The following is a 26,167-nucleotide window of genomic DNA, read 5'->3' as shown; positions in this document are numbered from 1 at the left end:
GCGCTCTGGTGTTTCTATTATGACACTGCAGTGGATTGCCGGAGTATTTCCGGTACTCATATCGATATCGAAATGCCACGAACTTTAAATATGTACAAAGGGATTAGCTTATCTTGTTTTCGGAACATTCCGAGCGGCCGTATTATCTAATGCAGCTTCAACGGAAAACCATTGCAGAATCTTTTTCAACGATCGATGTTTGTAGAGTCGATTCCCGATACGATAAAATATTGCAGTATACTATGTATATATGAGAAAAATCTCAATACGAAATCGCATTTCTTTGTGCAAAGATTTTCGCACAAGATTATTGCTTCCAGGATAATTTATATAATTAAGAAATTTATTATATTATTATATTATTTTATATATTTTTTTATAAAAAATAATATATATATATATATATATATATATATATATATATATTTAATATAATATATTTCTTAAATTTTTAAGTTCTTAAATTTTTCCATTAAAAAATTCAAGCATCCAGCACGTAACAACATTTGGAACGTTCGTTACGACATATGGCGTATGCCATCTTTCAAATTTCAACCCACGTTCGCCATTCGTCCGGCGCTCGCACGCGACACGCGACGCACGTTCAACGGGTTCAACGTGTACATATTCGATATTCGATGACGAAGTAACACCTGAGAATCGGCTCCGCGCCTCGCGCCGCTCGCGGGCCAGTCTCGTATACGCGTGTCCGCGGTCGAGCGTTCGTTCGAGATACGGAGTGTCGGTTTCGCTCTTGCGCCGGGATTTCGGGTTCGCGCGGAGGTGGAAGAAAATCGTCGGGCGAAAGAAACGAAAGCGGGAGGTGCGAGCGAATCTCGGCGTTTTATCTCGTGGGATAAACGGTTCCCCCCTCGCGAGAAATCGCGAGAGTCGTCGCCACGGGAACCTGGCTCGAGCCATCTTTCTCCCAAGCGACGCCGCCGGCCAATGAGGTCGCGCGTGGTGGCCGACCATTTTACTTTCGCTACGATCGCGCGGAACGACAGCTGAGGGATCTCTGGTCGGTGCTCCGTACCGTCAATACCGTCATGCAGTTTCGCGAAGGATCGTAAGCAGGGAGGCGGTTGGGCACTGATCTGGGCACGTCCGCGGTGGGCTTGCCGTTATACCTGGGGCCGTCCCGCGTCGCGCTTGCAGCGGCCACCGGCGAATCCGCGCCGCGAGCTCCGATCGAACGAGCGAACGTACGGCCAACGATGGTCCTGGCGGAGAGGAATTCGGAAAATGTGCGTAACGGCCGCCGTTCGCGAGGCCCCAGCCCCAACGCACAGACCGAATCGTCCAGCGAGGAGGAAGGAGGTATTGTCGATTCTCATAGCTCGCTGTCGAGACGCGACGTCTCGATCGCCGATTATCGGGACGTTTGTCCCCCACGAAAGATATTTAAGGGCTCGCTCTCGGGTATTTTCGAGTCAGGAATAACGAACGGTTTTGCTCCGTTTTCGAAACGGAGTAAAAAATCCAAGAGAGTCTTCAAACGGCGCGCTCGTCGCCGTTCAAATGTTCTTTCGCAGTCGCGAATATCTTTTGGAAAATCGCAAACTTTTATTTCATATAGAAATTTTCTCTAAAAGACATTTTGTAGTAGCACCATAATGTGCCAGGATGACGTTTTCTGTATACATATGGAGATCTTGATGGAAAACTAACAATGATTAATTGAAACGAATAAATGTAGAGACTCATACATTATTAATAGTCTTTTGATCGGTCATAGTTCATTGAAGTAAGCGCGTTACGTGACGGACGTATCTTCTTTTACTTATTAAATGTTGCGTAATACTGAAAATTTCTTTTTCAAGTTCCAGCAGAGAAAATAAGAGTTGGACGAGATTATCAGGTTGTCGTACCAGAATTTGTCCCAGTTAATGGTACTTTGCAATCTTTATTCTAAAAATGCTGATTTTTTTATATAACGATTCATGCTCAACCCACCGTTATTTATTACGTATTTCAGAACGTCGATTGGATCAGTGTCCTGATAGGGCTTTATTAGTTTGGTCACCCACCACGGATATACCGGATCAAAAATGTAAGCTGCAAACTTGTGCAAACAAGTCAGTTTGTACAAATAAATGTCGATGACTAAATGATTTTGTCTTTCTCAGTGGACGAGTATATCATATTGGCTAAGGAGAAGTATGGTTACAATGGAGAACAGGCATTGGGAATGCTGTTTTGGCATAAGCACAATTTGGAGCGCGCGGTTCTGGATCTGGCGAATTTTACACCGTTTCCAGACGAGTGGACGGTCGAAGATAAAGTACTGTTTGAGCAGGCGTTTCAATTTCATGGCAAGAGTTTCCATCGCATTCGACAAATGGTACGTAATGATATATTTTATGATATTTAGGTTATTTAAATTATCTGATTTGTACTTATTACACCATTCTATGGAAACTTAAAACTTGAAACGCATTAATGAACTAATAATATTCGAAATTGCAGGACCTTGATAATCTTGTGACACACTTAAAAAAGTAAAGATTTGCAAATTTAATACATAGTTTATTCAAATAAGTAAATAAAATTTACAGGAATAGAAGTAATTAAACAAAAAAAATATTTTGATATAAAATTAAAGAAGTCAGATTTTTCTAAAAACATTATTGCTCATTTCTAATTAGATTCTTTGTTATCGACAAACACATATAATTATCGTAATTATAATGTACAAAAATTGATCGAGTTTATGTTATGTCTCGCTAGTGCTAATGTAAGTAACATTAGAGTTGCTCTGAAACAAACATGTACATAAAATCTCTTCAAGTATTATACATATTTATAAAAAAATTCAACTAAAGAATTCAAAAAATTGAATTTGTATAGTAAAGAAAAGAAAAAAAGACTATATAATAAGATGAAATATTAAGATTGATATAAATAATTTACTCTCAATAATTTTTGTACAGCTACCTGATAAATCTATCGCGAGCCTCGTGAAATACTACTACAGCTGGAAGAAGACGCGAACTAGAACATCATTAATGGACAGGCAAGCGCGTAAATTGACGAGCGGCTGCAAAGAAGGCGAAAACGGCAGCGAAAATGGAAGTGAGCTTGGTTCTAACACAGATAGCGAATCTGAAGAAAAAGTAAGGATTCTCTGAAGATAATTTGAATAATAAATTTTTATGCATGCGCTCTATTCTTACATACCAAAATTTTTTGTTTTTTTTTCTGTGATTTTAACACATAGATAAATCTAAAGGTGCAAAATCTAAAACAGAATAATTAATGTTTAACGTAATAATTGTGGTAGAGGATGACCCTGTCTGTTTGTATAATTCTTCGTAATATTCGATATACATATATACGTTAATAACTCCCTCCTTCCCTCAATTTTGTAACAGATATATTTCTTCGTGTAATAAGCTTACTGCTCTGGCTATTTCATACGATTACATTGCAAATTGATATGCTGTCATGGCACAAATTGGTGATATAAAGAATCGCAATATTGTTTGAAAATGCTAAGTTATAAAAATGTATCCACACGATAATACATTATAAAAGCAGGAAAGCGAAGCTATGATATCAATGGCGGCAAGAAACTAGCAGATTGCTATAAATATCTTACATATGTAAACATAGGGTACACAATTTATAAGTGATAAATTTGAAAATTTGTGTTACTCTTTTTCACGTGTTGAGATTCAATCTATCTAAATGTTTTGCACGTAAAAAATAAGCAATAGTTAGACGTCGGTATGTGAACGTAAATGTGGAACGTTCCAGAAATGGACGATCCACCGCGGAATACGTCGTGGAAAGAACCAAGCTGTGCCAGGAAGCCAAGGCACTGACGCTAAGGCCCCATCCGACTCGGAAAACGCCCCTCAGGTTCAGGTACTCAGCCTAAACCTTACCCACTCGTATATATAATAGTATAGTTAGCTTAGCTTTACTACTGTGTTTTGTTATTTTCAATGTATCACGTGTATTATTGCTACACTGGCATAAGTATATATTTATATATGTTCTCTCCTCTTGTCAAAATTCCTCGTGATATTGAAATTCCTCGTAACATTAAAGTTCCTTGTGATATTGAAATTCCTCGTGATATCGAAATTGATAGGCTGAAATCTTACTGAGGAAACAAAGTAGAAAAATTCGAATTATGGAATATTTAATTCATGAAATTGGCTCGACCCCAATACTATCGTGAACAGTCGAGCGAATTATGAGAGACACAAAAATTGACTTGATGGTGTAGAGAACGGAACACAAATCACTTGAATAATTTTTCTTCTAATTTGCTCTCTTGACATTCAAAGACAATACGCGATGATGAATTACAAAGTGGGAGTGGGTGGGGGGGTTATCAAAATTTTTGTCTTAAAAGGGTGTTATGTGTTGTAGGGCTCGTGTAGCAACTGTGGCGTTGCATGCCATAGTGTCCGTGCGACGCCCAAGGGACACGCGTGTCATAGCTGCTATCTACATTGGAGGTCAGTGAACGTAAATTAAATGCCAATGCCAATGATTGCAAATAGATAAATCTTATTCTACGTAATTCAATAAGCGCCAGAGAGGATATTTATATGAGAAATAAATTGAAAGCTGAATTGATGACTTTTTCTTCAATCAATAATGCTGATTTAAAATATTTTTCATTATAGACAATACGCATATGTTTATTCGTATTTAAGCAACCGAAACTTATGAATATCCTTGGAAACTCGCTTATCCCGCCTATCTCGTTTTAAACTATATTTCCATTAGTGGTACTTAGTGATTTTAGTGACATTGAAATACAATGTAGATTAGCATCCACATCCTTAAAATCATTCTACGTTTTCTGATGGTTTAGGCGCACCGGTGTAGCAAGACCGTTAACTTCCATGCCGGGTCGTACGAATAAAAGAAAACCACCCCGGGGCTTGGTTGTGAATCACGATGATTTGGCGGCTTTGGCTGGTCAACCAAATCAGGCCAACAACAGTTTGCAAGCTATCGATACAGAGATCGTTAGCTTAAAACGTCAAGTATGTTAACAAGTAGAAAAGAAAAGCTTGCAATATGACGTGTGGATACATTTTTCTTCATTTTTTTATATAGTCTACAAACGAATCATGAAAGCATATGCAAACGCTCGCATTTGAAACAATTGAAATATGTTAGACTGAAATTTTTAAAGAAATATTATAAAGCTTGAATGCTAGGATTGCGGACGCTACGGTGCTTTCGTGATCAATGCATTTTATCTCTTTATTTAAAATATAATTATGTTATTTATGTCGCATAACTAATTTATAATGTTATATAATTTATTCAAAATTGCACAGATACAAGCTAATAAACAACAAGTGAGCGCACTGAAACGAAAGACAACCGATGGTATCGACCATCTACGACCGCCGGAAGTAACAAGTCGTATAAATGCGCGTTGGACAAATGACGAACTGCTATTAGCTGTTCAAGGCATTAGAAAATATGGAAAAGATTTCGCTGCAATTGCTGAAGTCATTGGAACAAAAACTGAAGCTCATTTGCGATCATTTTTTGTAAACTACCGACGAAGATATAACTTAGACGCAGTTCTAAAGGAATTTGAGGCTGAAAATGGTCCCATTCTTATTGATGATGAAAAAGAAGAAAAGGTACAAAATATGTGATGCATCGTATATTTCGATATTATAAAAAGTGTATCAAGAATATTATTTTGATTACCATAAAATCGAATTTTTCTTCGTGAAGATATCGGAAGATGAAAACGAAAAAAATCTCTCGTTCAATGAAAATAAAAGAATTACTATTCTCTAAAAATTATGTAAAAAATATTGCTCTAAGACAAGTATTTAAATTTTAAGTAATACAAAATTAAATTGGTCAGAATAAATTTAATTCGAACTTATATTTGTTGTGTGTACTTAACCGTCTGTTTAAAATCTGTTTAGATCAAATATTGATTTGAAGCTAATAATTTAATGAAATTTTTAGATGGATGTTGATCAATCAAATGATACTGCGGAGTCGTCTCAGAAAGGGAAAACTTCCACTGGGCCTGGACAAGCTGCTAAATAACAAATGAGTATAATCTCAAATTCAAAACGGGAAAAGAACAACTGCAGGCTCAGTGATAACCGATAATAGCTTGTTGATTGATTAAATTTGCCATTTAATCCATTGAGTTTCTTTTTTTTCTTTTTAAGTTTTACTTATTATCTCAATCAAGAGTAATATGGAACACAAGAATTCACTTTAAAAAATTCCAATTTCACTGCATGTGTGTGTGTTACGGTAATTTATGTGTATATGAATCCCATAAGATCAGACAAGTGATGTTCACGTTAAATGATGTACATGTTAATAATTATATAATTATCACAATATGATAATTTATAAATTAATATTATTAATAATTATATAATTATCACAATATGATAATTTATAAATTATCATAATTTATAAATTATCATGATTTGATATTCTTGTGAGTTTTATCTTTTGTACCTACGGCTGAATTTTAATCATCCATTTGCGTATGAAAGATAATATATCTTATGTATCATACATCATGTATGATACATTTATGAATGAAAATATATATCGTACATTATGTTAAAAAACTAAAATTCTTACTAAGAGCGTATTTGCAAAAATCACAGACGCAACCGTAAAATGCTTATCACAATATGTATTGTATATAGATCCAACTTGTGTTTAGAAGTAAACTTAAAATATTATTTTCATATACATATTACGCGCCGAGAATTTATATTTTTCTCGTTTATATATTATTTAAATCATAATACGGATTTGAATCAATCTGTGTAAAACTTGTGACAATGTTAAATTATAAAATTGATCTCATTTGAAGAGAAAGAATTATGTTGTAATAAATTATCAAGTAGAGAAACCATAGAAGTGTTATTTTAAGAACTTTATGGACTAAAAAAAGCGTTCTGATGAATTGTGGAGAACGTTTAATGTTCAAATGTCTTTGCTCATCTTTATTATTATTCGTGCTTATAGCGAGAGTTTTGCCGTGTAGTAAACTACTACATTGTATATCAATTTCGCTACTTATACACTTGTGTACCTTCTAAATTTTATTGCTCTTATAATAATTTTCGATACTTTCAACATTCTTCTTTTTGTTGTTTTATAATAGTTGTCTATAATTGTAGTTTTTATTCTTCCCAAGATTATTAGAGAGAATAGACACAAGAAACACATAGGTAGTGACTTGAATGATTTTTCAATTAATTTATATAATTAAAATATTGTGTGAAAGTATATATTATATACATACAATAATAAGAAATATCAGGCACTTCAATATCTTTTCTCGTTTATACGTGAATTATAAATCTTGCGCTATTCTGATCCTTGAAAGAGCTCGATTACGTACAGTAATAATGTCACAATATTAAAAATCTTTATTTCTTTCGCATTATAATAAAAGTAGCCAGAAAAGCAGGAGATTATACTTCATATTTAATAATACGAATAAAGTATAATTTATTTTATAATGGATTGTGTAATTAAATATTATAATCCATTGTAATATTAACTTTATTAAGATGCACACACATTGATAAGAAATTGTGACTTGATAAAGAAAGATCATCTTTCACACATAAAAGAGAATATCACGATATTCTTATAAAATGTCATAGTGTTCTTATAAATCAATAACGCGAATTGTCATCATAAAAGATAGCACTTATTATTGACATCTAAATACTGCAATGTACATAGCAAAATGATGATCAAGAAAATCAAGATCAGTTTTTTAATGAGGAAGAGAGATACATAGTGTCTTTACAGGACGATAATGCGCGCCTTCATATTAACATCTGTTTCTATACAAAATCTAAGCTTTATTTCACAAATCTATTAATAAGTATAATTTAGATAGTAATATATATATATATCGCACATTTTACTGAAATTTATAAAATAGCCATTAAGAGACGATGTTTTCATGTATAATATAGAATATGTATATTTTGGTCTAATACAGGCTCAAATCACTTTATAACGCCAGCCTTTTGTTTAGAAATACACAGTAGTGTGTGATAGTGGACAGTAACGCTTGTCACATTTTTCCCGCAAGAAAATCTGTATGGAGTTTCTTATCTTTCATTTTCTACAAATTTCGTCATAATCTTTAATCTTTAAAATTTTTTGTATGTGTTACATTCACATTTTGTGCCTTCCATATCGATATGCAAAATAAGAGAAATTGTTTGTCGCATAATAAAACTAAAATTTTGCTATGATGTAAAGCAGTGTTTGTTAATGCGTAAACAATTAACTTCACTGATAAAACGTTTCCGCCATTACACACGAAAATTATATAGCAGTTCCAAAAATACAAGCATTTTAGCTTCCTTGAAATTTCAACAGCTGATAAACAATGTTTTTAAGGAAAATAAAATATAAAACTATTTGGTATGGTGTAATATACGGAGGGGTAAAAGCCATAGTGGTAAGTCAATTATCCCTCCATATACGAATGATGAATTTGTTTATGTACTTTCTGCTTTTTTTCTCTGTATTAATATGATATCATCTCTTTTGCAATGTGTGTTTACGAATCTGTTGATTATGCTCAATAATTGGAAGATCTTTCATTTAGTTGTTATATCTATATCAGCGTTTTATTACACATTTAAAAGAGGAAGCTCACACTATTCTTATTATATGTATTTTTCACGGCAAAACATCTAGCTAATAATTTATAGGTAATCAAACTACATAAAGTGTAAGTCTAAATTGAACAGTGTTATAGGTAGGCAATGATCCATATAAAATCTAGACTTAATATATTGATAGGAGTAGTAAAAAGACTTAAATAAGTATCCGTACAGCTAAAAGCTACAATATTATTCAAATTATATATTGGCAAATATTGACATACGCGCCTGTGTGAATATGTGTATGCGTGTGCATAAAAATGAACGATTGCTTGTAGATCTTCGTGCATGCTTCGACAGATCAATCGCGATTGTTTAAGTAATTCGCAAGCAGGATCCATATTTTCAAAATGAGAACGAGTTTTCCTTCAGTATGTATATGGGAATATTAAGGATGAAAATTGCGTTCACCGATAGTGACATATCACGCAAACGCGACAAAATCTTGCCAATAGATTAAGACGATAATATAAAAACGGAACACCATTTGTGTAATAGCGAGTAAAAAGCATTATTACATTAAGAAAAAATAATTCTGTAGCTAGATCATTGCTCAGTAGGCGAGGGCGCGCATTATCGTTATGAAACGTAATTTCCACGTGTGAAATCGAATTGCGAGGTTCTCTGTCGCAAAAATCTACTTTTCCCAAAATTAGATTAATCCGCACCTCTGCGTGAATGTTTTACAGAATATGAACATACATGTTGCGTTTTATTTATTTTCACGTTAGATTTAACATTACTTTTAGGTAATATTAATTAGTTAATATTTTTAATGTACCCACACATAAAACACTTCCTTTCGTCGAGAATTCGCCGGAAGAAATATATGATTCGAGCATGTCAGTGAAACGATAAGGAACGGTATTGTTCTATGATTTTTTTTACAAGATGCGTATGCAGATTTCTCTAGGTGTAAGAATCTTTCGTCCTATGCAAAGGAACGATCGAGAATTTCATCAATTAAATTTCTGCTGCATGTAACATACTGCAATCATTTTAAACTCGATATAGCAATGTAAAAATCTCTGGTATCTCTTGCAGTACAGATATTTAGAAAGATAACTGAAATTGTCTGTCATTAAATATTAGTTGCTACGATGTATATAGCCGTGGCGATCAAGAAAAAAATAGAACATGAAAAAAGGATTGATGGTATAATGTGTATATGTATAAAGAGCGATACAACCTACGTTTATACATATTCCTTGGAATATGTGTATCGCACATTTGGCTGGATAAGTTGTACACATGTAATTATACAAAATTAAATATATCTTGTGCATTGTACGAACAAAAACTATTTATTTATTATATCCTCTTTCAAGGATACAATACAATAATCCGTAGAGTAAAATAGAGCATATAAAATGTTTTAATCTCTATCACATAATTGGTTTTTCAATTATTCTATGTTTTTATCCACCTGCCGGACCCATAATAATCTTATATTAATAATTAAGGTATATTTTTATCATTTTTCTTTTCTCAGTCAAATTAAATGATACAGTTCGTTAATAAAATAATATTTATTGCTAAATTATATTTGTCAATTACATATTATCTATATATAAAAAGAATCGGTTTATCAAGATTTATACATATGAAACGTCAGTTTCGATTACAATGATTTTTTTTTGCAAATTTGAGAAATTGTTTGAAATATATACCATTTACAGATCAGTCTAACGCGGAACAAGCTTTGTTATTTCAAAAGTTTTGATACCAAGCCGGTTGGTTCGCATTTTACAATTTGAAACGGGAAATGAATAAATGAGAATTGTACTATTTCCACTGCTGTATAATGGCATCTCGCTTCCGCGCCATATAATCGATCTCTTTTAAATACAAAATCACTCGCAAATCATCGTAGCTAAAGCCAGCTTTTTCCTGCAATTTTCTAAAGCGCCTTGTTTGTATCGCGCGTACAACGTCCAAAGAATCTTCATGATTATCACCCGAAGGATCATGAAGAAAGCACGTGTTTAAAAATTTCGATTCCTCCTTATGGAAAACGCTGTCGTTGTGATGGAACGGATTCTCGATCGTCACGTTAGAATCGCCGTCTCGGACTGCATGTGTGAAATATCGTATAAAGTCTACGCTGTTGTCGGCGATATGACGACGAATAACATCTGACAAAAACCGTTGATATATCATTTCTTCGTGTTGCAATCGGTGCGGGCTAAAATTTATGTAATCGCGGAACGCGTGCGTTTGCAACGACGTCGACACGATTTCGCGTATCCCGGCGATCTCGTCCTTCAGCAGAACCAAACAGCATCGCATAATCGTTAATTTATTATTGTCCTCCAGCTGTGCGAAACGATGCAGGGCTAATTCGATGTATTCCGCCGCCGTTAATCGCACGGACTGCGTCTCATCTATACATATATCGGAAACGTACGACAGTACTCCGTTTATCAGCGTCTCGCGCTTAGAAAATGCTAAGATCAATGAATTCTTCACGTGAACTATGTTCGAATTCGCAACAGTCATCCTCCCTCCTTCGTTTAACTCCTCTATTATCTCATCGAATTCCAATTCGTTGATCTCTAAACTAGCGTGCCTTATAGTTCTCAATGTAAACGTTACTGTTTCGTCGAAAAGTAACTGGTAATAGTTGCTCTTCATCGATGTCAAGAACTTGAGAATAAATTCCAATAAAGGGACGCAATACGACAGACTTTTTAATAATTCGACACTTTGCTCGGTACAACTCGAGTTCAGAATATTGCGTATCGCTTCTCGCTCGAGATCGTCCAATTCTAATCCACTTGCAATCAACGATTTGAGATGTGCCGCGTACAGCTGCCCCCAATGTCCAACGTACTGAAAAAATCCTGGTTGAATTTTCTGCGACGATATTATACGTTCAATTACCGGTAAATTATAACGGAAAGGTAATCTGTCTGTGAAACAAGAGTATGATTCCCGTAGAAACAACGTTTCCAAGATGTAGCACGGTTGTGCAGCTTTTCTATGTTTGCACATATCATTCCACGCCTCTAATACGTCGAAGTATCGACTTCTTCCGGAATTTCCGGTCCAACAGACTTTGCCGTAGTCTTCTATTACCTTGTTAGAGGGACATATACTTCGAGTATCGTGAATGTACTTTTCCCTTAAATATTCACAAGTTAACAAGCACCCGTGCGACATGTTAACATCACGGCTTGAGAGTATCTTCTTTCTGATCGCGTCCATCTCCGAGTCGATACCGTTGAAAGGCGTGAGAGCCGTGTACGCTTTCGCAGCCAATTGTCTGACATGTATCATCGGGTTACCGAGGAAAGCGAGCAACAGACGTTTGACTTTCGTCGTGAATATCTTCGCGGGATAATCGACGAGATCGCAACCGCCGGTCGACAGTTTCGACAACACTATGAGCGTGTGCACGACGCCAGAGTAGGAACGTAGCGCCGCGTTCGAAGTCCCGTGTATCCTCGAAACATCTCGGAGTTGTGCCCACATGCGACTCGTCAACGTCGGATAATGCGTGACAAAGTGGTTGACGAAGTAACCGTCACCGAAATCGAACGCTTCATCGCCTTTCCTGGTACACTGACCTACCAATCTCGGCACCACCGCGCCGTACAACTGCAAACTCGCATTCCTGCACAACGCATTTTACATGATAAAAGGAAATAAATATAAAAAAAATATCCGGAGTGGATAAAAGAATAATGAATTGACGTTGCATTGTTTTACCTTACAGTCCAAACGTCGGATTCCATGTACTCGAAACACGTTAAACAAATGTTCTCCATATACGGAACTAATTGCGCATGTATTTCCTTGTTGGCTACTAACGCACGCAGAAAGTACAGGCGTTTCGCCCAGGGTGAATCTGCGCCGGCTTCTACATTTCTAACAGCCGCCACCGAAAAGTTCTCCAACGAGCGCAATAACGTCTGTACCGCAAGATGCACTGTAGGCCGATCCCTCCGATTATCGCTGACGACTAATCTATGAAACATAATCGACAATCCAGCACCTCGTCGTGTTAAGTGCAACGATTTTCCCGTATCCTCCTCTAACAAACACGTCAGATATGTTTTTGGCAGCTCGGAGTACTCCTTTTTGTTGTACAAACATCTAAAACAATTTTTTATTAAAAGATGATTATTAGTGAAATCATAATAATCGTCATAACAATATAAATCATTTAATTAATTATTACATCGTTACTAGAAATATTATTCATATTGTTACTATAAATTCATTATTTCTATCTCACGTCGAATTGTCTCAATAACGCGCACTTATTTATTACGTTAATTTGTACATTAATTTATTTCACACATTTATTACATTACGCGTTAAATAAAATTCTGTTGGATATATAATTACTTGGATAAATTCGCAATTGCTACACCAGCACATTCCACTACGCCTTTATGCCGACACTTTAATAATACTGTAACGATAATATCCATAGAACATTTTACTTGTGTGCTTGACTGCATCAATATCCCAATTTCGCTGGCGATCTCGCATGATATCTACGTAAAGGTACACTTAATTAATTATCATAATGTTAAATCATGGCAAGCGCGTAATATTATACCTTTAAGGACATCCAGATACACGAGATAAGCACTTGATGTGCTGGCGATAATTGCAATTCGTCGTAATCAAAATCCTCTATTTCACTGGTCTTTATCTTTTCATCGATAGCCAATCCCATCTCCGCAAACGAGGACGAATAAACTAAACATAAAATTTTACAGGAATCGGGAGCAATTAATTCCTATTAATAAATAATATAATAATTTTAATGTAATAGCAAACTATGTAATCTTACTTGTTTTAATAAAAACTTTTAATAATTATAAGTTACTAAAAAATTATTATTAAGTTCTAATGTTTGAAAATTAATATTTTGTATTTAATGATGGTAGTAGCTGTGTAACAGAAGACTGTGTAATATTCTGTTAATATTATTTATAGAAATACCTGTATTCGACGCTTTCGTAGAAAACGTAGATAAAAAGAAATCAACGGCATCTTTCAAAAGATTGAGTATCTCCTCCGTAAATTGCGGTGTTAAAATCCAATTCTCTGGTCCATCGCGGAAAGCAACTGCCAGTAAAGCAGTCAACACGCCATAAAAAGGTCTATTCTGGACAATGGCTTTTAAAATGTCACTTTTCATCTGTGCTAATTGGCATTTAGCTTCGTTCAATAGAAATTCTGAGTAACTCGAGTAAGCGAGAATATTATTATACTCATTGTCGGAAAATATTGCAGCTGTGTCTTTAGAGACCTCGTTCAAGAGTAACCAGTGTGCCATTATTTTTACGAGAGTTGCTCCGCTTTCAATTTTGTAGAATTTGGAAGAATTGCAATGCTCCCACGCACAATGGTAGAATATCTAAAGTCAGAAAAATTTTCTAATATAACTTAAAAATATATTATGCGGCTTTAAAAAAATACTTTCTAAAATTCAAGGATTAAGCAATCTTTGCTCAATTTTGAATTAACTTTTCTTCGAAGAGAGAAATATGACATCAATAAATTTCAAAATATAAAACAAAAAATTGCAACAGATTTCTGCAAACTTTGTTAGACAAGAATAAAAGTCGATCTCTTATTCTATAGTAAATTTGACTTGAATATTATTGTAAAAGAAACTGAAAAAGATATTAAAAATATTAAGAATGTAAGAGTTATAGAAAAGATTTAATAATAATCTATATGATTTTTATATAAAAATCTGCATTGACCAAAGTATATATCCTTCAATTTTTCAACTCTTTTTATAACTCGTATACATGCAAAAGTGTAAAACATTTAAAGATAAAAATATAACGTAAATATAACAAGCTTTTCTTACGCGTTTTTCTATGATCGATAAAGTATCCTTTTCAAAATATTCCCGAATGAGACTGGCAGCTAGTTGTCTAACATCAAGAGCAGAATCTAGTACGAGTCTCAATAACAGAAATAAAGACTCTTTATTAGTAAATCTCCAACTATCAGTGGTTTTCAAGTATTTGTCGATTACTGTGATGTATTGAAGGCATTCCTTATGACGAGTGTAGCTCTTGTGCGAATTTTTACTCGTGAAAGAAAGTAATGTCCCGTATAAGTTTAAACCAAGGATATTGCGTTGATAACACGAGCCAACTTCGAAACAATCCAGAAAGTATTCGTGCAGCCATTCCATGAACTCGGAGATTGATCGCACACAATCAGCTCTAACGCTAATCGCTTTTAAGATATTCGAGCACAATATCTTGAAATATTTTATTATCCCTTCTCTCATAAAAATCGTTGCGGTATTGGCGTTAAACCACAGAAATTGTTTTATTAGAAGGAATGGATCCGCTTTGTTAATGTCAATCAGATCGACAGCACGATAACAGAGCACAGCAAAAGCGTTCAGTCGTATGATTTCCTCTTTGTCATTTAAATAATAATCGATTTCGTACGTTTGTGGCAGCTCAACGTGTATTTTAGCGGCCATTCTTTGCAGATGTGAACGAAAGAAGTATCCTTGCGAATCGCCGCACAACTCCCACAAAAACGGCAGGATGTTCCTGTACATTTCAATGGTCGGTTCGAGCCAGTATTTAAACAACGATTGAAGAGCGTCGCGATCCTCACTGTAAAAAGATTTGCAATTATATCGTACGAAGTATTAAATTGTAAGACGTGTTCTTTGCATTACAAAAAATCTTTAATTACACAGAGAACAGTCATATATATTATAAAGAAATTTTGCAGATAGCTCTTTTTGGGCATAGGTCTCTGCTTGAGAAGCAAAAGAAAGTGAGTTTAAAGTGAGTTAAAAGATTATCGCAAAAAAATCAACTTCACGATACAAAATTATTCTGCAAACTTACTGCTCTCCCGACTCCCAGCGGCGAATAACGAATTCTATAACTTTTCCGAACATTTTCTTCCATTCAACCTCGCTTAATCTCCTTAAAATCACCAGATAAAGCTTCGTACCGCTACAGCGCAAAGAATTTCTCGTTAAGCTAGTGCATAAATTAAATAAGAAGCAGCTCGTAGCTTGGACCTTTATGTCCCGTACTTGAAAAATTTCCGCCAGAATAACATATTTTGTTTCGTTTTGCCACGACATGTCTTTAAGACATGTATGATATATATAATCTACAAATGTTTTTTTATATTTCTGCGACATTAGGCGGAGATACGTGTTGAAAATTTCTGCATTCTGCTTGCATAAATTATTAAGCGCATTGGACCAATTAGAAAATATGATAGTTTCCAACTTCCGTTCTAAAATACAATCGCTTTGGTCCCAGAAACGCGCGTCGGATGTGTTCTTCAATCTCTTCAGCCACGCAGACAATACCTTGTACGCGAAGTAAGAGTATCTCGTGTATTTCATACAATTTCTATATATCACGTCAAACGTAATTAAGAGACCGTCGTATTCGAAGCACGTCGTCGTCGTATTCTCGAGAACATCTTTCCGATTCACCTGCAGATATCCATAGGCGTTCAGTAACTTGAACAGCTCGAGGTCGGAAATGGCGTATCGCTTCTCGAGGAAACACAAGTTACACGAGTCTAGTCTTTGGAAACCAATTACGGTGTCTTTGAAAGAGTCGCATTGCATCGGGAGCAAAACGTAGAACGCGTGGCACGCTAAAAGGACGCGTTCATTCCCCAATTCGTAATTGTTACTGATTATCTCTACAATATGCGCTAGAATCGTCTCCCATTCTTTCACACTTTCGTTCGCAGAGTCGTGCAAAGGCGTACTTATCAATTTCTGAAAAAAAAAAAAAAGGAGACAAGTCGCTGTAGTCAAACCACAACGAATAAAATATTTTATTCAAATAGCGAAGAAGATACCAACTCGAAAAATCGATATATCGTTTTGACAATTCTGCAATTCGTTGAACACGTCGTGTAATTTCATTTTCTTTTTTTGCGTGAAGTGTCCAGTATTTAAAGACAGTTATTGGTAATTTGATTCGTTTGATCTGTTCGTTTTTTCTGCAAGACTTCTATTTCATAATATATCGGGCAATGTTAAAATAATATCTCTAGTTGCGTAAGTTTTTATTTCCCATTTGAAAACCGACAACCGGTTTGGTCTTCTCATCGAACTGCTTCGGCAAATCGGACTTTTCGGAACTTTGCATCCCACCGTCGAGACAAGTCCTGCAAGTAATGGAAAGTAATCACGTTCCCGTAAACAGAGTTAATTATACGAGAAAGGAAAAAGAGAGAAAGAAAAGATGATACGTAAAGGTAATCAAGATTAAAAAACGCAAGATAAGCTGCGCAACAAACTTTTAAAATTTTTTACAAAAAAAATATTATTAGTTGAAGTATAGTGTAAAAGCCTGTATTTGAAAATAACTACTAGATTAAAGTTTAGTATAGTCGAGATTATATTCTGGAACGTAAAAATTTGAGAGAAAGAAAGAGAGAACGAACGGCTTGAGAGCTTCTGTAAAATACCGGTTAAGGATAATAGAATGTCACAATAAAACCATTGTCTTGTGTTATTTTTAAGCATCTTATTTATTATAATTCAACAGATAAAGACAACAATGTAAAATCCAAAAAAACATTCGAATGAATAATGTATGAAATTAATTGTTTAATAGTTAACTGATAATCATGAATTGCTATGAATGTAATACAATAGATTAGTTCTTATGTTTCCTTTGGCTCTTGAGGAACATACCCCCCCTTCTCTATTTGCTCTTTGAACTTCAAGTAATCTCGCTTACGATCAAAATGTTTCACCTGCGTAACAGTGGCATAGAAGACTTGTTAGACAATAAAAAAAAAGGTTCTACTTACTATCGACGTTAAGTCACATAATAAATATTAAACAAACTTCTTTGGAAATGCCGTTGAAGAGTACTGCCTGTAATACTTACCCATTGAGACGGGCAGAATTTTTCATATTGTTTCCTAAATTCCATACATTCTGCTTGAGATTTGCCTTCATCGAGACATTGCCAATATTCATCCCTGCGACCCCAGCATTTCAAACGATCTTCTTTGTTTGGGAAAGACATTCTGTGAGAATATACAAAAAATTATTTATACACTTATAAATGTTTTCAATTATTTATAAATATTGTTATATATTTGCTTCTAGGAATATCCATCTGTTTCTCATTATATCGCTTATGTTATAAGTCTTATAACTGTATTTTAGCTTTTGTTTAGATATGTATATGAAGAAAGATATATACAGCGCGTAAATCTGAATCTATCGATGAATTTTTATATACAAGATCTTTTCATGTATATATAACTTGAGCTAATTGGGAGTGATTGTTATTTTTGTGATAATAGATAATATTCTGGCAACCTAATTATTATCACATAGTAATTAGATGTTTTCTATCATTGTAACATTCATACAGCTAAATACGAGAGCAATGTGAAATTCAATACACTTACCTATAATATTTATCTTTTTTTTATTAGAGCAACTCTACCAAAAATTCACTCACTCACTTTTAAACTAGTACAGAATCGTTAAAGCTCAATGAAATATGCAAAATTATGAATTTAAAATGCAATGGGAACAACCAACTATTCAATTACCGCAGAAGATTCGTCTCCAAACAAAATTATGACAATGTAAAAAAATCTTTTACAGGATACGTATTCTGAGAAAAAAAAAACATTTCCATATGCTGTATTGATTTTTTTTCTTTATTACTAATCAAATAAAAAATTCTAAAGTATCATAATATATAGATTTACATACAATATTTCCTCTATCTTCTTATAATTTTTAATATTAACAATTGTAAAAATATTAAGTAAAAGACTGACAAACTTTATGCTAAATGTAGTAATATATGACAATCATTTTGAGAATCAAGTCAATCTCAAGAATAAAATATAAATAATCAGTTAACACTTTGCCAATACAAAATAATGTACATAATATAAAATTTAAGATTATGCATATACTTGACAACAAAATAATTTCTTTCTAAAGTAAAAAAAAATATAAAAAATTGTCTAATTAAGCTGGTTGTACAAATTAATGGTTCATTGAGAAAAAAAAACTGAATAAGTAAATCTATATAACATAATAATTTTGTATAAACAAAAATACAATGCTCAGAAATATTCTAATCATATTACACATCATATACCACTAATTTAATGCGTCAAGAATATGGATTAGTAGGAATTATATCTCGACATCTTCAAATTAAATAATGTACAACAGTAGGTAATGTACCCGAGCCAAAACTTTGAAATTTACAAAATAAACACAGCATACATTCCGGTAAAGAGGTCACGTATTCCCGGTACCATCACTCGCTAAGCAGCTCTATTAAAGTTAAGTTCAAGTTTATTTTTGATCGTGTAAAAATAGATTTTCGAAAAGTGAATCGCACGATCCACGATTACGTAACCCACAACCACGGAAGAGTAATACAAGCTCAATTAGTAAAAAAAATAAAGGTATTATAAATATATATCGTCATTGCGTTAATTCGATTACAAACAAGAATGTAAAAAGGTAAACGAAGTAAACCTATTTTTTCTTTTTTGCGATATAACCTCTAAGTTTGCTCATAAATATAATTATGTAACGTCGACAGATTTAATCAGGATTGCATTGTGCCACGTGCAGAATGAGATAGTTCATTCCTTAAAAAATAAAACATCCTAATACACACGTTACTAAACATAGTAACTTGCGAATTGCAAAATTTTCGACTAACCTGAATATAGCCGTATCAACGACGTAGGAAACAATTACGACTGATTATTTTGTATTATCTCGTGCATGTACAGAGCAATCATTTAGCTTCGTTCCGCTTGGTTGAAATAAAAGTGCTCGATACCGTCGTGCTGTCAGCGATTCCTAATTGCTGAAACAGTTTGTCATTCATCAAACCGGCCGAACCACGGGGACCTAACCTGCATTACCTATATATATCATAAGCTGTCATGAACTTCGTCTTCTACACTCGCTTCCGGAATCAACAGTGCAGTGTGACGATCTTTGACAATTGCGTAAATTATTTGACGGTGCATTCCGATGCCGTATTTGCGATTTCGGGGAATCAAAGTAAAATAATAGGCATTACGAAGGTTAAAGGAGCAATTAGATCCTGATTAGATCTGCTATTCTGCTCTTTCTCAGCTACACTTTCTACACTTTTATTTATTCTACCATCATGAAAATACACGCGCGCGTTTGTTGTTCGTTTTATTTCAAGATAATAGAAAAAACTCTGGCACCGATAAATAAAGATAAATTTTCGAGTTTCAACTAGTTTTTGGGGTTTTTTTGTGTCGAGTGACACGTGTGATATTGCGACTTTAGGAAATACTACTGCGAATTTTCTATGGAATATCTTCTTGGGTTTATTGGCCCCAAGTGGAATTAGTTTTCTATAAAACATTGAAAATCGCAGGCACTTTTTCGGTCTTTCTTTCTTTTCTTTCAAGGCTGCGGTCCACTTGACGCTACAAACGCTAGTAAAATTCTTTGTTCTGATTGGGCAATCAAACGCTTCGAACCATGTGTAGCGTCAAGTGGATATATTCACAAGAAAGATGTTCGCAATTTCACAAATGGAAAAAACGAGGCAACGAATCTGATTGATCGTGCCATGTCGCAAAGCCTGTTCTTTTAGCTGAACTTCTTGCGCACGGTTTATTTATTCTCTCCAACGTGTGAAAAGAAAAAAGGGGAAAGATGAACCGTGCAAGAAGTTGAGCTAAAAAAGAACGAACCTGCAATTTGTAAACGTTGTCCAAATTCTTTCGTCAACTTCCGTGCCGACTACGCATCGCCTTCAGTTATTTCTTTTTTCTATGACGCTGTTACACACGCAGGTGCTATAAATGCTATAAAGCCTTTTTTTCCAATGTATACATAAAACGCACGTCGGAGTGGCGAAGTGAAACGGAGTACGGCGTACATATACGGAGCACTGAGCACGAGAAAGAAAGAAAAGAGGGAAGAGGAAGCAATATCCTGGTGTCGCGTGTGTGATGTGTGCGATCGAGTTGCGTCATTCGGAGTCCGAAGGAAAGAGAGACGCGTCCTTTTGCGTCGCATCGAGGGCCGACGGCCGGGCGACGCGCGCATATGCCGCGTATGTCTGAGCATCGCGACATCCAGGTTCCGTGTGCCGGACAGGTGAAGAAGACCGAGAAGACGATCGCCATCGCCGCCGTCGCCACCGTCGCCGCTGCCGCCGCCACCGTCGCCGCCGTCGCCGCCAACACCGCCACCGCCGCCGTCGTCGCCGATCTCACGGTGGTGTTGGAATACGCGAGCGCAGCCGAGTGCTGCAAGCTGGCCGCGGCCGCGAGTATCGCGCATCCGAAGGAAACCGACGCGATTAGGGGCGACGAGATCATCATGACGGACACGGCGGCCGCCACCGCCACCGCCGCCGCCGCGACTGACACGCAGAAGCGGGCCAACTTTTCGGCGTTGACAGTCGGCAATCCGAACGGCGTCAACAAAATCTCGCCGAGCCTCGCGAACGCGAAGCCCGGCTCCGCGAAGAAGCTCGTCATCAAGAACTTCAAAAGTAAGCGAGCGGGACGCGGGGCGCGCGCGCGCACCTAACCTAATCGTCCTAACCTCAAACATCAGCTGCTCCGCCGATCCGCGAGGTCGGACGGCGAGCGTCGCGTTTACGGTTTCCCCTTCCTTGTTTCTTTCTTTTTGTTTTTTGTTTCGAACGCGATTTCCGATCTTTTGTCGCAATTCGTTTTGTGGGTTTAACCGCGAGAAGTTTCGGACCTCGCGCTTATTGTATGAAACGACATAACCTAACATTGTTAACTTGAATCGGGATAATTACGACAAATCGCGCTTCCTCGGCGTATTTTGCGCTATCGAATGTTGTAGTTGGTTGCGATTAATTGCGAAATTCGACGCGACTGACACGGAAAATACGTTGACGCGATAAATGTGTATTTATGGACGCCACATCGTTGCGATAACGTTACAATGCTGGAATCTATAAATGGACATCAAGTTTGACTTGACATTTCCGCCTCCCTCGCGTTTACGTAGATCATACATTATAATTCGACATTCAAGAGATAACGGCCACTTCATTACTACGTAAATAGTATACAAAAAGTAAATGTTTTAAAATTACACGGTAATAAATAAATTTTAAATTAATTAAATTTGTACTATTTTATAGCGTATGATTATTAAATATTATTCTTATAAGATTGTTTTCATTAACTTTTAAAAAATTAGCTTCTGAGAAATTAAGAATTAGAAACATGCCAAATTTCGTTGCGTTATTATCCAATTCCTAATGCAATAATGCTTTCTTCACAGATAAACCTAAACTACCAGACAACTATCAAGAACAGACATGGGAAAAGTTGCAGGAGGCTGTGGTTGCCATACAAACCAGCAAAAGTATCCGCTATTCTCTCGAGGAACTTTATCAGGCGGTTGAAAATATGTGTAATCACAAAATGGCATCGACGCTTTACTCCAATTTAACTATCCTGACAGAATCTCATGTGAAGGCTAATATCGAGCAGTTTCTGGCGGAATCTATGGACAGACATATATTTTTGAAAAAGATGAACGAGTGCTGGCAGTCGCATTGCAGACAAATGATAATGATCAGGAGTATTTTTCTGTATCTCGACAGGACATACGTTCTGCAAAACCCAAGCATCTCATCGATATGGTAATAACGCAGGAATGAATTAGCCGGAAACGAATCTTATAATTATGCATATACTCTACTTAATTTCTTCTTTCAGGGATATGGGATTGCATTTATTCAGACTGCACATTGTGCTGAACAGTTTGGTGCAAACGCGCACGGTTGAGGGTCTTCTTATGCTCATAGAAAAGGAACGACAAGGCGACACTGTAGATCGGACGCTTCTCAAATCGCTGTTGAGAATGTTGTCGGATCTACAAATCTACCAAGAGGCCTTCGAAACAAAGTATGTCGAAAAATTCGAGAGCCATTCCCATTAATGTTCATTTTCGATATCACATTGTTGTTAGTACATCGTCACATGTACGTTAACATCTGTCAGTAATAACAAGCTAATGTAACTTTCACAGCTGTATATAATCTATTTTTCCATTTTATTCTATTACATTGCTTGCTGCTGTAAATATCTCAATGTGGATATTTCAATATATAATTCTTTCTCTTTTTATTTAGGTTCCTAGTGGCTACGGAAAGATTGTATGCTGCCGAAGGTCTACGATTGATGAATGAGCACGATGTTCCTGAATATTTGGCTCATGTGGATAAGCGTTTGCAAGAGGAGAATGAGCGACTGTTGCACTATCTCGATACCTCGACTAAGTAAGTTTTATTATTGGTGTCGTGTATGCGGCTCTGGTATATCAAATACGACATTGATCATTAAATAGAACATTGTTACATATAATTTCATAACATTAATTATTTTCAGATGGTCGCTCATACATACTGTAGAAAAACAATTATTGTCTGAACATATTACTAGTATTTTACAGAAAGGCTTAAGTGGGTTATTGGATGAAAATAGGATTAGTGATTTATCATTACTTTACAACTTATACAGTCGAATAAAAAATGGCCTTGTGGAACTTTGTTTGAATTTTAATTGTTACATCAAGGTATGTTTTGTTACATTAACGATTGATTTCGTATGTGTATGTATAATGGACAATGTTATGTGTGTGTATACGTTTTCTGTTTCATATCCTTCTAGAAAAAAGGCAAGACGATAGTTATAGATCCCGAGAAGGATAAAACGATGGTACAGGAATTGTTAGATTTTAAAGATAAAATGGATAATATAGTTAATACGTGCTTTCATAAAAATGAAAAGTTCGCAAATAGCTTAAAAGAAGCTTTCGAGGCTTTTATTAATCAAAGGGCAAACAAACCAGCAGAATTAATAGGCAAGTAGTTGTTTAGGAAATTCTCTCAGTTATACCGTTAGTTCAAAAATATTGATTTTTGAACTTGAAAATATATTACAACGGGTTGAAAACTTATATATTTATGGTTTCAGCTAAATTTGTCGATTGCAAGTTACGCGCAGGTAACAAAGAAGCGACGGAAGAGGAATTAGAGAGATTATTAGACAAGATTATGGTACTCTTTCGGTTTATTCACGGAAAAGATGTTTTTGAAGCGTTTTATAAGAAGGATTTGGCCAAACGTTTGTTAGTGGGAAAATCGGCTTCCGTAGATGCTGAAAAGTCAATGTTATCTAAATTAAAGCAAGAATGCGGTGGTGGATTTACTAGTAAATTGGAAGGAATGTTCAAAGACATGGAACTTAGTAAAGATATCAATATCGCGTTCAAACAGGTAAGGAAAATAATTATTCGTATATTGCAAAAGAATTTTATACACGTACACACGTCAATTTTAATTTGCAATTTGTGAATATCTTACATATTTCACATTTAGTCCTAAATGCGTAGGGTAAATCGACTTTATGTACGCGTAGTTTATATTTGTTGTTTATTAAATGAGTCTACAGAATGTATTATTTCAAATGTTTTATTATATCTTCAGTATGCAGGAAACTTGCAGAGTGAGTTGGTAGCAAGTAATCTAGACCTAACTGTATCTATACTTACCATGGGGTATTGGCCTACGTATCCAGTGATGGAAGTTACTCTTCCGATGGAGATGGTGCAGTATCAAGACGTGTTTAATAAGTTTTATTTGGGAAAACATAGCGGTAGAAAATTACAGTGGCAGCCGACCTTAGGACATTGTGTATTGAAAGCATGGTTTAATCAGGTATTGAATAAGGACGATACTATATTTGTACAGCATGATATACAATCATTAATTAACGCACAAATATTTTTTTATATAAAAATAGGGCAATAAAGAGCTGCAGGTATCGTTGTTTCAAGCGTTGGTCTTGATTCTATTCAACGATAGTGACAATCTCTCATTAGAAGATATCAAGGCTGCTACAAATATCGAGGACGGCGAACTGAGAAGAACACTGCAGTCCTTGGCATGCGGAAAGGCTCGTGTTCTTCAAAAGAATCCACGTGGTCGGGATGTCGCCGATAATGATAGATTCGTATTCAATGCAGAATTTACAAACAAGCTGTTCAGAATTAAGATCAATCAAATCCAAATGAAAGAAACGGTACTTGATATTTAATAATACAACACATTTTATATATTTTTGTTTTACACGTTTGCATAAAAAGTCATTTTAATGCAAACTTGATTGGACATATGACATTTTTTTTTCCAGAATGAAGAACAAAAAGCAACAGAAGAGAGAGTATATCAAGACAGACAATATCAAATAGACGCTGCTATTGTCAGAATTATGAAAATGAGAAAAACTCTCACCCACAATCTTCTCATCAGTGAGCTGTATAATCAATTGAAGTTTCCTGTAAAGGTATATATAGATTTTTCATGTTTTTTTTTTATGTTGAGGCAAAAATAAGTACATTTCGCGTAAAGTACGATCGTTTGATTCTCAATCTGAGATAATATCGAAATATAAATAAGCAATCTTGATATATACACGATTCACAGAATACATATCTTTTTTTAGCCTGCAGATTTGAAAAAACGTATTGAGTCTCTCATAGATAGAGACTACATGGAGCGAGACAAGGATAACGCAAATCAATACAATTACGTTGCGTAACCTAAAGCAAATGCCAAAGTTATATTGACTTGTAAAATCGACGCTGAATTTTCTAGCAAATTGAATTTGTCGTCATTGGTGTTTGTATCGTGAATGTGAACGAGTTCAAACGAGAGATTACATAACCGATCCGACTACTGAGATAAAGTTATAACGCGTGTGGTCAGTTCGTACAAAAGGAAAAAAAAAAAGAAGAGACTCAGTGAACTTCCCCGTTTTGATTTCTAGTGCATAAGAGACATTGAATGATTGCAATCCTCCTTCAACCAGTGTTGTGTTGTTTCTAAATTCTGCAAAATAAGGTAAAAGAAAAGGACAAGACCGTGGGCTTGGTAATAAGCTTGATATGATTCTAACGTTATAAAATAATTTTTTATGCAACACAGTTTTTCACAACATACTTACAATTAAGATGTAATAAAGAAGGCAAAATGTATACATACTGCGACACTATCATAAAAATAGAGAATAAGAGTGCAATCGCAATATAATTAGTTAATTCAAAAGGTGAACAACACAATGCAGTATTTATAACAAAAATAAAAGAACATACTATGTCTATATATACATATTATATATATACATATATATACTATCGTGGTACTTATCTTTGAAATCTGCAAGTTATTTGTACCTCTTCACTTGTCTTCGTGTTTTTAAAAACATTTTTAACATTTCAAAATAAATAGAAACACGCGTGCGTGTCTCCATGTTAGACTGCATTCCGATATTTACTGTCAGTATTGAAAATTTATATCTATAGTATACATCGACGTAAAATATAGAAAAATATATATTTTCAGTACTGATAGTGAATATCGGAATGTAGCCTTTTTTGGCTGCAAAATATGCGAAAGAAGTGTCCAGTTTGT

The 26,167-nt window shown here is 35.3% G+C and overlaps 3 protein-coding genes across 7 annotated transcripts; 2 read left to right on the top strand and 1 right to left on the bottom strand.

Annotated features, from left to right (window-relative positions):
• Window positions 1–660: 660 nt before the first annotated feature.
• On the top strand, window positions 661–9,969 carry Corest (REST corepressor). Of its 2 annotated transcripts, XM_077418507.1 has the most exons (10): window positions 663–1,320; window positions 1,824–1,892; window positions 1,979–2,053; window positions 2,130–2,344; window positions 2,934–3,116; window positions 3,760–3,870; window positions 4,384–4,472; window positions 4,835–5,009; window positions 5,310–5,624; window positions 5,965–9,969. In XM_077418507.1, the coding sequence occupies exons 1-10, from the start codon at window positions 1,218–1,220 to the stop codon at window positions 6,046–6,048; spliced, it is 1,419 nt and encodes a 472-aa protein (XP_077274633.1). In that variant the 5' UTR covers window positions 663–1,217; the 3' UTR covers window positions 6,049–9,969. The 2 variants fall into 2 exon arrangements, with proteins under 2 accessions (XP_077274634.1, XP_077274633.1); XM_077418508.1 differs by lacking the exon at window positions 3,760–3,870 and having other exon boundaries at window positions 661–1,320.
• Window positions 9,970–10,179: 210 nt separating this feature from the next.
• LOC143904146 (uncharacterized) lies at window positions 10,180–20,522 on the bottom strand. 4 transcript variants are annotated; one of them, XM_077418501.1, is made up of 11 exons: window positions 20,391–20,522; window positions 19,578–19,651; window positions 19,370–19,519; window positions 16,510–16,817; window positions 15,521–16,422; window positions 14,509–15,280; window positions 13,629–14,046; window positions 13,240–13,382; window positions 13,023–13,174; window positions 12,381–12,767; window positions 10,180–12,285 (listed from the first exon to the last, which is right to left on the bottom strand). In XM_077418501.1, exons 4-11 carry the CDS (start codon window positions 16,570–16,572, stop codon window positions 10,455–10,457), a joined length of 4,668 nt encoding a protein of 1,555 aa, XP_077274627.1. In that variant the 5' UTR covers window positions 16,573–16,817; window positions 19,370–19,519; window positions 19,578–19,651; window positions 20,391–20,522; the 3' UTR covers window positions 10,180–10,454. The 4 variants fall into 4 exon arrangements, with proteins under 4 accessions (XP_077274627.1, XP_077274628.1, XP_077274624.1 ...); XM_077418502.1 differs by lacking the exon at window positions 19,578–19,651; XM_077418498.1 differs by lacking the exons at window positions 19,578–19,651; window positions 20,391–20,522 and having other exon boundaries at window positions 16,510–16,616; window positions 16,649–16,817; window positions 19,370–19,555.
• Window positions 20,523–20,748: 226 nt separating this feature from the next.
• On the top strand, window positions 20,749–25,902 carry Cul4 (cullin 4). Its single transcript, XM_077418504.1, has 11 exons — window positions 20,749–21,199; window positions 21,970–22,333; window positions 22,410–22,598; window positions 22,826–22,972; window positions 23,082–23,268; window positions 23,364–23,556; window positions 23,670–23,971; window positions 24,182–24,412; window positions 24,498–24,776; window positions 24,888–25,040; window positions 25,200–25,902. Exons 1-11 carry the CDS (start codon window positions 20,749–20,751, stop codon window positions 25,293–25,295), a joined length of 2,592 nt encoding a protein of 863 aa, XP_077274630.1. The 3' UTR covers window positions 25,296–25,902.
• The last annotated feature ends 265 nt before the right edge of the window (window positions 25,903–26,167 follow it).

The sequence above is a fragment of the Temnothorax americanus genome, unplaced genomic scaffold (genome assembly GCF_048541705.1).
Source record: "Temnothorax americanus isolate GAGA-0224 unplaced genomic scaffold, ASM4854170v1 Scaffold5, whole genome shotgun sequence".
Lineage (NCBI taxonomy): Eukaryota > Metazoa > Arthropoda > Insecta > Hymenoptera > Formicidae > Temnothorax > Temnothorax americanus.
The sequence above is the reverse complement of the archived record's forward strand: the minus strand, read 5'-3'. Positions and strand labels throughout refer to the sequence as shown.

Bases quoted from the DNA above. Each gene is read 5' to 3' on its own strand.
- Corest (XM_077418507.1), top strand. From the start codon at position 1,218: ATGGTCCTGGCGGAGAGGAATTCGGAAAATGTGCGTAACGGCCGCCGT. The intron at 1,321-1,823 runs GTATTGTCGATT...TTCTTTTTCAAG, and splicing joins GTCCAGCGAGGAGGAAGGAG to TTCCAGCAGAGAAAATAAGA. The intron at 4,473-4,834 runs GTCAGTGAACGT...CTGATGGTTTAG, and splicing joins AGCTGCTATCTACATTGGAG to GCGCACCGGTGTAGCAAGAC.
- LOC143904146 (XM_077418501.1), bottom strand. From the start codon at position 16,572: ATGAAATTACACGACGTGTTCAACGAATTGCAGAATTGTCAAAACGAT. The intron at 15,281-15,520 runs GTAAGTTTGCAG...ATCTTTTTACAG, and splicing joins CGCTGGGAGTCGGGAGAGCA to TGAGGATCGCGACGCTCTTC. The intron at 13,175-13,239 runs GTATAATATTAC...ACCTTTACGTAG, and splicing joins GTATCTGGATGTCCTTAAAG to ATATCATGCGAGATCGCCAG.
- Cul4 (XM_077418504.1), top strand. From the start codon at position 20,749: ATGCCGCGTATGTCTGAGCATCGCGACATCCAGGTTCCGTGTGCCGGA. The intron at 22,973-23,081 runs GTAAGTTTTATT...AATTATTTTCAG, and splicing joins TATCTCGATACCTCGACTAA to ATGGTCGCTCATACATACTG. The intron at 23,972-24,181 runs GTAAGGAAAATA...TTATATCTTCAG, and splicing joins TCAATATCGCGTTCAAACAG to TATGCAGGAAACTTGCAGAG.